At 44.6% G+C, this 11,195-nt stretch overlaps 1 protein-coding gene across 1 annotated transcript; it reads left to right on the top strand.

Moving 5' to 3' along the window:
• Positions 1–685: 685 nt before the first annotated feature.
• Positions 686–8,735, top strand: prph2b (peripherin 2b (retinal degeneration, slow)). The gene is made up of 3 exons (XM_076743569.1): positions 686–1,583; positions 4,353–4,599; positions 7,982–8,735. Exons 1-3 carry the CDS (start codon positions 1,003–1,005, stop codon positions 8,183–8,185), a joined length of 1,032 nt encoding a protein of 343 aa, XP_076599684.1. The 5' UTR covers positions 686–1,002; the 3' UTR covers positions 8,186–8,735.
• Positions 8,736–11,195: the final 2,460 nt, after the last annotated feature.

Genomic DNA, 11,195 nt, shown 5'->3' on the forward strand with positions numbered 1-11,195 from the left:
TGAGACAAAACACGGGTGGATCTGGTTCCTTCCTGTGCTCAGACAGGTGTTACCCATCACTCCCAGGTAACACCTGTTGGACAGGTGTTATCCATCTCTCCCAGGTAAACGTTCATCTTTAAGAAAATTACTATCAATCACGATCATGAATCAAATCCACTTCTATAACTGTATAATTGTTTTATACTGCAAGCTAATGTGAAAAACAACATACAGTATGTACTACATTCTGTGAAAGATACTATGCAGTATGTACTACTATGAAAAACACTGTACAGTATGTACTACATGCTCTGTACTGCGTTTGTGAGTATGATGTCATTCCAAATGCAGTACTTTTGTAGTCTTGAGTGTAGCACGATGTGATTGGATAACCCCTTGCTTCTGTCAGTCTCTTCACAGGAAGTTTCCAGTTTTGTTTTTTTTCACCGAGCGGACGCATCGCCACTTCTACAGTTCTTCTACTTCCTGTCCGCTGAGGCACACCTGCAGGGCAGTGACACAGGTGAGCCTCTGTCCGCAGAACTGAACTCTGTGAGCTGTGACAGGCAGAGAGGAGGAAGTTGCTGCTTAACATCAAACCAATTAGCAGTAAGTAGGAGGATTAGAGGCAGCAGCTGATCTGCCGTTAATGGGATCACAGCTGATCGCAGGTTCGGATGACGACTCGCAGCTCGCTCACATTCTCACCTTTTCTTCTGCGGGAAAATAACGGTGTGCAGGAGCAGAGCACTGAGCCGACCCAACAGGTTTTTTGTGAATATTTGGTTGTGATTCGATGGCAGACCTCTCTGCCCCCCAGCAGTATGGACTGCCCTGACCTGCAGCTCGGCATTATGGGTCTGAAACCAGGAGTTCTGGCCGAGTTGTGTTCAGCTGCTTCTTCCTGGAGTGAATTAAAGCTCTGAAAGTCTGACAGATTCTCAAACTGCTTCTTATCGATACCTGACATTTAGCGATTGTTGATTTCAGCTGAGTGCTTCAATCACACTAAGCTTAAAAATGCCGTTCATGCCAGTAAAGTTCACCCTGCAGAAGCGGGTGAAGCTGGCTCAGGGTCTGTGGATGCTCTACTGGTTCTCGGTGATCGTGGGGATCATCATCTTCAGCCTCGGCATCTTCTTCAAGATTGAGCTGCGGAAGAGAAGCGAGATGATGGACAACAACGAGAGCCATTTAGTGCCCAACCTGCTGATCCTGGTGGGCTTGTTGGCCTGTGGGATCAACGCCTTTGGAGGAAAGGTGTGCCACGACTCTCTGGACCCCGTCAAGTTCACCAAGTGGAAGGCGATGCTGAAGTCGTACTTCATGCTGTGCTGCGGCTTCAACGCGCTGCTGCTGATGATGGCGTTGCTCTGCTTCCTCATGCAGTTCTCCATTTACCTGACGCTGGCCGAGGGCCTGAAGAACAGCATCAAATTCTACAAGGACACGGACACGCCGGGACGCTGCTTCATGAAGAGGACGCTGGACATGACACAGATCGAGTTCCGCTGCTGCGGCAACAACAACTTCAGGGACTGGTTCGAGGTGCAGTGGATCAGCAACCGCTACCTGGACATGAGCAACGACGCAGTGAAAGAGTAAGTACCCGCCAATCATTGAGGTACAGCTCAGACACTAAACGATCCTGATGATCGATCATCATCAAACTCAGACCCTATGATTTGTCACAGTACACTGAACCTGTTTTGGTCGGGACTGTTAATTATGATTAATAATATGAATAATTAGCACTGAAAATTATTGTTTGTTGAAGCTCTAGAATCCAAAATAAGGACAGATCTCCTTCTGGAGGTCTCAACCGAGAAACAGAAAGTGTTGTTTTGCAGCTCGTCTGGGTGCCTTTGAACTGAACTCTGACCTCTGGTCCAGATGTTTAACTCTGCAGGACATCCAACAGTTTTTATTTTGAACTTTCCAGGAGAGTTCAGTTCAAGCTTCAGTCTGGTTACTCTGCATTGTGGCTCGCTTTTGTTTCCTGAGGTCACTGAAAGCACAAACTTTGATCATCTCTAAGCTTCCTAACAAGATCCAAACCTCCAACGCGTTCCTCATCATGACTTTCGAGGTTGTTTTTCAGCTGAATCACACTTTCACTAAACTTTCTGAGCTCAGTGGACCAAATGAGAGAGTTTTTTTAAAAGGGGTCAGCGGAGGATTAATGAGGGTATTAAGGAGGTAAAAGTTACCGTGCAGGAGGTCGATGTACCAGCTTCTCCTCCTTAAGTCTATAATCTGTCAGGATCTGATTTCCACCTCGCTGCAGCTTACTCGCCTGCTAACATGACAAGGTTGAACTAAACCAGGTGACTGAGGGAGCAGAGAAGCTGCTGACAGACACTAAACTAACATTTCTGACAGAACGTGTGATCATGACAAAAGTTCTCTCAAAGAATACATCAGATGTGATCGGCGATGATCAGCAGTGGGCTACAGGTCTGAAGCATTTTCTGGATTCCCGTTTGCATGTTTCCATCCCGTGTTTGTGTGCTAATGCACTTAAGAGATATTACTCTCTCTCTCTGAGATGATTATTTCCCATCATCCAATTTTAACTGAATGTCAGCCACGCCCACTGTCCGTTCCAGTGATGCCACAAAGGGCCTCGCGAACAAATGTCCTTTTGCTTACACTCAAAGATCTTCACATTCATTCAGATGCTGGTCAGACATCTCTCATCAGAACAAATTGAAGTGAGGTTTACCTAGATTTTCAGCATTTTACCCAAATTTCCTGTCTGTCCGAGTGAAGCCAAGCAGCACGTTTATGGAAACAGGCAAGAGGTGAAGTTAAGGAATATGAAGGCAACAATTCAGGATCTTACAGATCTTAAGAGCCTGTTCTATTAGAGTTAGAGTCCAATATGACCATAAAACTGATCTAAAATCTGGATCTTTCAAGGAAGGTGGAGTGACAGCTTCTTCATCACAAAATAAATCTGAAGTAACCCTCAAAGTTTTGATGTACTTCAAATAATTACGGCGTACATTTGTGCGTTTCCTTTGGAACAAGGGTCCAGGAGACAGTGTATCATCATGGGTACTGCCCACCTCAGCTGTCATTCACCTCACCAGCAAACTCCTTTATGGCCTTGTGGCTCCGCCTACCCTCAGTGGACAGAATCCACCCGCTGCACTGACCTGTGTTTCAGGGTAACCACATGTTGACAGGTCCGAAGTCGTTAAAATGATGAAAAGCTTCTCTCTGCTAAGCAGTTCAGTTCAGGTTCAAACTTACCTTTGTTCAGCACAGCCTCATCCATCCCAGGAAATAAGTACAAATAACACAAGACAAACACAAAGTGTGAGACACACACACACACACACACACACACACACACACATAAGGTTAATCTACTTGGACAGCAAGCTGGAGCTACATGGCATTCAGCCAGAAACCTAAAGCGTCACCAGAGTTCTTCAAGCATGTGGTCCTTTATGTTGTGGTCAAGCCTGAAACAGGAGCAAAGGAACGTGTTAGCTCAGTCACTAACAAAACACTAAGTCTCCACTGTTTGTTCAGTAGCATGATGTCTTTGTGTCTCCTGTTAACCTGGTCTCTGTTGTGGAGCAGGTTGCACTTTAGAATTGAACTGGATGGTGACACATAGCTACGACGCTATGATAGCTTCCTCCATGTTGGACTCTCCGGCTGTCTGTCCAATTGAAAGTCAGTTCTGCCAGGGCAGCTTGTTAGTGGTCAGCAGAGTTAATTCACGACTCAGAGTTCAACCAAACTTTGGGGCTTCTATAACAGGACCATTAGCATTCATCAGAGCAGTGCATCACTTTATGTTCCAGATGTTTGTTCTTCTTCATCAGCGGAACAGAACTTTGTCCTCCTGCTATCTGACTTTGATGTTCTTCGGTCCTGTTGAAGTCTATGCGGAAGATTTGTGCTGCTTTACTGCCCACGAGCGAATCTGCTGATTCTGATGATTCGACTGAAATGATCTGATTTAGCTGTTTGAATGCTGCTGTGACAGAGCCTTTAGAAATAAAAAAGAAAGACAAACACCATGTTGGTCCTGATGGTTTTGTTGAAGGGAAGACCAAGAGAGTCTCCAAAATGATTGAAAGTTTATGGAAACCTGACCCGAAGGGACACAAAGTGATTACAAAGAAACACAAAACGACCACAAAGAGATGCAAAAAGACACTAAATGGTGACAAAGAGCGTCTTCTTGTTTGTCAGAAAATCAATCCGTCCCTTCAAACAGAGGCGCTGACCAAGGGGTCCATGGGACGACCTGCTCAGTCATCCATCCGCTGTTATGACACCACATTAGGCAGTGACCTCTGACCTCTCTGTCTGGTCCTGTAAACAATAACTCTGCCTTTGTCTTGCAGCCGTGTCCTCAGTAACGTGGAGGGGAAGTACCTGATGGACAGCGTCCCATTCAGCTGCTGTAACCCCGGGTCCCCTCGGCCCTGCATCCAGCACCACCTGACCAATAACTCCGCCCACTACGACTACGACCACCGCATTGAGGAACTCAACATCTGGACCCGGGGCTGCCGCGAGGCCCTCTTCTCCTACTTCAGTGGCATGATGACCAGCATTGGAGTGCTCGTCATCGCCACCATCATCCTGGAGGTAAGAGTCTGTCCACAACCCACTTCAGCCAATTAGCAAGCAGTCACTTAGAGAAACACTTCCACATTTAGTGAAATCCAATTTGTTCTCTCTGAGAGATGTTGGAAGCTGGTTAGCTTAGCTTAGCTTAGCTTAGCTTAGCTTAGCGTTATTTGTTGAATTTGATTCTCTTATTGCAATCACGTCATGTCATTGTACAACTACAAGAATCGTGCAGGTACATCAGCTTCATCACTAAAGCTGAACAGCATCAAGTGTCACTTTAAGAAACAATAGAAAGACAGAAAGAGTTCTCCTTTTCATGGGCTGAACAGGTGAGTGCACTCTGAACAGGTGAGTGTTCAGTCTGATCAGGTGTGGAGTTCCTGCTGTCCTGATGTCAGTGGGAAGCTTGTTCCAGCACTTTGGAGCAGGACAGGAAGTGATGAGGGAGTAGTGAACCTTTTCGCAGCACTGTAGATGAGTACCAACTGTGAGAAGAATCTCAGCGTTACCTGTTCATTCAGTTTCAACCCTAAACTTGTTGGTCAGTCAATAAACAACCAACGTGATGAAAGCCAAATGAAATGTGAAACAGCCTCTGACGGACAGAGAGGTTCAAATCCTTTCCTGGGGTTAGGGTTAGGGTTAGGGTGTTACCCTAACCCTGACCATGAACACAGCCGTCTGCAGTGACTGTCACATGACCATGATGGAACAAAATGAACTCTCTACGTCACGTTAGCCTGCAGCTAGCAGAATCAGTTGCTCTGTAGGAGTAATGTTATGGTGAAAGCTAAAGTTCTCGACATTCCCCGCATTTTACAGACCTGCTGAAGAGGAAGAGGCCAATTCAGGATCGGTTTTTAATCCTTTCAAATCCCGCAGTGGCCAACCAAGGTTGACTCCTGTTTTCTCTTCTGTCCCTTTAGCATCCGTTTGTTCTTCACTCAAATCTTTTCTTTTTCTCTTTGCTGATCCTGCACCAGCATCAGCCGTAACCCTGAAATATAACGTCAAAAATTAAATCCTCTAAAGAAAAATCTCCTTCCTTTCAACACTCTCGCTGCCAAACTTTGCCTGGACAATAGAAACACGCTCTTCTTCTGCAGCTGTATTAAGACCAACTGTTTAGAAATAGACAGTCTTCTTGCTGACAGCCTTGTTAGCTTATGTAGGTCACGTAGAGGTTCAGTATTACATTGTTTCAGAACCAGTTCAAAATTTCTTGTAGCTGCTTTAATGAAACAAAAAATTAGCTAACAAAGTGAAACCTCATCTAAATCTGCTGCTGTTTCTAATCTCTGCGGACTTTCTCCTGGAAGTTAACGCAGGATAAGTTCTGTTCTTAATCTTTTAATTTAAAACAAGATAAACCTGCAGTAAATTACCCGAAGCGACCTTAAATGCACCAGGTTAACAGCATAATTGATTAGCGAGTGATTAGCGTTAGCGTTAGCGCACTGCTTCAAGACGAACAAAACCAACTTCAGCTCTGCAGACTGCACACACCAGACTCTGTGGAAAATTTCTAAAATGACCAGTCATTTCAAAATTTGGAAAATGTGAAGACTTTTTGAATTAGGAAAATATATTTTGCCAGTTCTTGCAAAAAATATGTTTGAATGTTTTGTGTGTCTATTTGTTGTTTGGGCTTTTCTGCTGGAATTTCAGGAGTGTGTTTAGATAAAAGCATTGCATTTATTTAAGGTTGAGGATCTGACCTGAGGTCTGTGGTTTCTATGAGATGTTTTACGGAAACATCATGTTTTACTTGACTCCTGCTGTTGCGGTCGGGTGCTGAGGTTGCGGCGCATTAAGCTGCGAGCGGTGTTCAGGCTCACCGAGGATCAGGAACTATTCTGAGAAGTTAATCTGCACGCGGCAGCAACAGGTTGCATTCTGGGAAGATCAGCATGAGGGACGGTTCCTTCGAGTAAAAAGCGATTCGTTATGTGGGTCAAAACAACAAGTTTGACCTGAAGCGTGACGACAGATTTAAAAACAACATCCTGAACTCAATCGCTCTGTTTGGAGGAACTTTACTGATGCTGCTCTCAGATCTGTTTTATTCTCTCCACCGAAGCTTCCTGCGGAGTTCAGGAGAACGCAGCTCGTTGGACCAATCAGCAGCCTTCTCCACATAAAAAATAGATTCTAACAAATCAAATCAACCAGCTTCTTTACTGATGCATCATGGGACATTGTTTCCCTGCTGTTGTCTTCTCAGGCAGAGCTTCCTCTCAGGCCACGTACGATTGTGAAAAACTCTGTTCAACCTGGAAAACAAAAATCAAACAGTTCGTTTGTGGTCAGCTTTTTATTTACCGTCATAAAGCAAACAGCACATCGACCAACAGGCCTGAGAGGAATAAGCAGGAACACATGTGAAAAGAGGCCATGATGGACATCATGAGGACATGATAAAATACTTAGCGTGTACTTATCCTGAGACCAGTAGAAGAGTGAAGGAAGATGACCAAAGCTTAGAGCAGAAGAAAAAAATTACACTGTAGGTACTTTGTATATTACTGAGTTCATATGTTTTTAATAATTACAAAGTAGAGTAATATTATTACTGAGTAAAAAGGCCAGAAAATGGAGTAAAACATTGAAACAGTGGAAAAGTTAAACCTATCTACAAAAATGTATACTTTAAAAAGAACGTACTTGCTGTGCGTTCTCACAGTGATAATAAATGTAGTCTGGAGATCCATCAGAGGATGACGATGGTGAGGAAGAACCGGCTTTCATGTCCTGTCAATGCATCATGGAGCAGAAATCCTCAGACTCTATTGAGGTTAAACAGACTGACTTCAGATCAGAAAAGTCTCTTTTTAGTCATATCTGTCAGCTGACTTACAACAACTTGGACTGCTGCAAACACTCATCCACCGCTGTGGACAAGAGGAGGATGTCCCTGTTCTCAGTCCCGTCTACAAAGCTGTGATTGGTCAGATGTTTTTCTAATCCAGTCGTCCAGTCCAGCCTCATTTTCTCCTGATCTGTCCGAATGTTCAGAAGAGATGTGGCTTGTGAAAAATGGATCCAACATTTATTCTGGTTGGTCATAATCTGTGCTCACGACCACGTCTCCCATTGGAATCCATAGAATCAGCTGGTCTCCCAAAGGGGCATGACAACCCCATGACACAGACACAGAAAGCGACTCTTCAGTGGGGCGTCTCGCTTTCTGAACTGACACTGACATTATGTAACAATGAGGGCCGCCCCATAACCATGTTGTCGCCCCCTCCTGGCCTGGAGTGCAGATGCCCAGATAGCCTCACCCACAAGAAAACAATAATGATGTGATAAGATATGATATGACATGACTGTACACTAGCCCTGTGTGTGTGTGTGTGTGTGTGTGTGTGTGTGTGTGTGTGTGTGTGTGTGTCAGTCGGTGGACATGGCAGGGTTGAAGTACCTGACCACGGCTCTGGAGACGATGGAGGACCCAGAGAACCCAGAGTGTGAGAGTGAAGGCTGGCTGCTGGAGAAAGGTGTGAAGGAGACGTTCAGCGAGATGCTCGCCAAGATGAAGACACTGGGGAAGGCCAACCAGGTGGAGGAAGGTGGGGACGCACAGCAGGCCGCCACCTGAGAGCCCCACCCACCACAAAGGACTGAGGTGTCCCCCCTCTCCCCACCTCCACCCGCCTCTCCCAGAAAACAGGGAGCGAGAGAGGAGAGGTCTTCTCCACTGTCTGGTCATATGCCATCATACATGTGTTAAAATACACACACGCACACACACACACACACACACACACACACACTTGCACACACGTTTACTTAGGTCACTATTTGGGATGTTACATAGACTGACTAAATCACACTAACCTGAGCCACTGACCCAAAAATCAGCTTTTTCGCAATTGGACGAGCCGTCCCCAGTTGACTGGGCTTTAGTCTACATCACACACGCACGCACGCACACGCACACACACACACACACACACACACACACACTCGTTCAAAGTGAACAAGTCCTGTAAACTTACTGTGAATGTCGATGTTTTCCATTCTGTAAATATGCTGAACAGAGTTTATTTTTAAACAGGAGGAACAGTAACCTGCTGCTGTAAATAAAACGTCTGGGTCGGGATTTTAAATTATATACAAATATTAAATTCCCCCTCCCACCCCCCCAACCCCCCTCCCAGCCCCACCCTCTCTTCATCAATGCTTTCTGTCCGGCACCATCAGGCCTGAAAGACTCGATGGCGCTCTTCACCGGAGCCCGACCGATACGTCACTGCTGATCCCGGATCAGCTGGCATCAGCTCGTCACACAGATATCAAACATGGCGGAAATTGTTTAGATTGTGTTTAGAAACTGCTGCAGTTGCACAGTTTGTCCAGCAGAGAGCGCAGAGCATAAACAATATATATTTTTTAAAATTGAGGGATTCTTGCCAAACATGTTTGTTTATGTGAAAAACAAACATCAGTTTCACTATCAGCTGTTTTTATGTCCACATTTTGATATTTGTGTCTCAGACATCGAGTATCGGTCGGACTCTGGTCTTTACCGTCGCTGTCTGACCTCTGACACGGTTGGCTGACATGGAAACAGACGGCTGAAACATCCGAAAGAAAACTAGGTGCACCGCTCCGAAGTATATACAGGTATAACCAGAGGTGTGTGCAGACGTATATAGAGGTGTATACAGGTAAATCAGAGGTATATGCAGAGGTATATAGAGGTAAACACAAAGGTACAGGTCATTACAGAGGTGTGTACAGGTAAATACAGAGGTGTATGCAGGCAAATACTCTGCGAGGAGGATTCATGCAGCGTCTTGAATCTTACTTGGACATCATCTTTTTAACTCAAACGTCTGTCGAGCACACAGCTCCTAACATGGATTCTTTCATTTCACACGTGTTTTTGAAGGTTTGTCAATAAAGTGCTCGTTGTGAACGATCACAGCTACACTTTTGTCAGTGGGCGCTAACAATAATGCTAACATCTGTAACTTGAAGCACGTGATTGGTAGAGTGTGTTTGGGCTGGACTGAGCCTGGCAGACATAGTTCAGGGTATGTTTTTGTCGCCGTCTGGGTCCCTGTCAGAGAGACGCTGTTCAGACTGAAACAGGACAGTTTTTTTTTACTCTTAAGTGGCAGCCAAACCAACACACACTTTGATGAGCAATGTCATCTTCATCAAATATTAATATTTAGTGGTTTCTCAGTTTAACGGACAGGAAGCTGCATCAAACAGTGTGTGTGGATCTGGTCTGTGGTCGGTTTTACAGAGGTTAAGTCAGATCAGCTGTTTAGTGATTTAAGGGTCAGTTTAGAGAGAAAGTCAGTTTTCAGTTACAGGTTGTAATATTTCTATGTTTCTGTTTCCTTCATTTGTAATATGGACAGTTGTGATGTTTGTTGTGGGTTGGTTGGAGCTAGTAGTCGCTCTGCTGTGTACGATAAAACTTATAAAGAGATTGTGACTGACACCAAACTGTGTGACTCATCCTTTATAAAACTCATCAGGGCTGTTTCTGGACATGTAAATACAATACAGGTATATACATGGGTATCCACAGGTATATACAGGAGTGATGTATATACCTGTGAATACCCAGGTATATACAGGGGGGAAGTAGGCCTGTGTGTAACTGTGTATACCCGAGTATGAATGGGGGTGAAATATGCCTGTGTATACCTTTGCATATCCAGCACATACAGGGGTGACATATACCTGTATATACCTGTGAACACCCAGGTGTATGCAGGGATGAAATATGTCTGTGTGTACCTGTGTATACCCAGGTGTATATACAGGGGTGATATATGGCTGTATATATCATAGCATATCAAGGTATATACAGGGGTGAAATATACCTGTAATGTGATATATGCATGTATGTACCTGTGCATACCCGGGTATATACAGGGGTGATATTTATGCCGACAGCCATATGTACAGTTGGTGTATACACATGGGTTTCATTTCCAGCTAACATCTTTGTTTGGAGTATACAAGCCCGAAGTTTGGGAAACATGTTAAAGTACTTTTTATTTTGCAGCCGTCAAAAATCAGAAATTCATTTTTCATGAAATCAGATGTTTCGCTGTGATGTCATGAGAGGAACAAACCGGCGTCAGCATGTTAATATCTGACGTTTATTGGACTTCTCAGTCTTAAATGTTCATGTTAACAAATCCTGAGAAAACTTGGACCAAATGATTCAAGTGCAGCAGGGGAACTGGAACCACTTGAGAGTTGTTTTGTTTTACAGTATTTTCACAGGATTTCCAGGGTTGTACATGCCTTACAGTGTTTCTGCAGTGTTTCTGCAGTGTTCGTGCTGTTTCACTGTCTAACAGTGTTTCACTGCGTTTTACAGTGTGTGCAGGTGGTTAACAGCAGCTGAGCAGATAAACAGAGTTAATCAGCTCAGAGGAACAGATTAACTGCTGATGTCAACTGAGGGCCAAGGACAGCGGCCATGACGCAGGGAGATACCTGGGGGGCCATGTCCAAGTCCTTTAAAGGACAAGTTCACTGCTTTCACTGTCAACACGTTTCTGATGGTTTGTTCGTTCAGCAGGAAGATCACAGACACAGACCTGCTCGTTATTTCTTGCTCTTTATCTTTTTCA

This window comes from Chaetodon auriga, chromosome 11 (genome assembly GCF_051107435.1).
Source record: "Chaetodon auriga isolate fChaAug3 chromosome 11, fChaAug3.hap1, whole genome shotgun sequence".
Taxonomy (NCBI): domain Eukaryota; kingdom Metazoa; phylum Chordata; class Actinopteri; order Chaetodontiformes; family Chaetodontidae; genus Chaetodon; species Chaetodon auriga.

Coding starts and splice junctions, on each gene's coding strand:
- prph2b (XM_076743569.1), top strand. CDS start 1,003: ATGCCGTTCATGCCAGTAAAGTTCACCCTGCAGAAGCGGGTGAAGCTG. Junction 1,584..4,352: donor AGCAACGACGCAGTGAAAGA/GTAAGTACCCGC, acceptor TTTGTCTTGCAG/CCGTGTCCTCAGTAACGTGG. Junction 4,600..7,981: donor TCGCCACCATCATCCTGGAG/GTAAGAGTCTGT, acceptor TGTGTGTGTCAG/TCGGTGGACATGGCAGGGTT.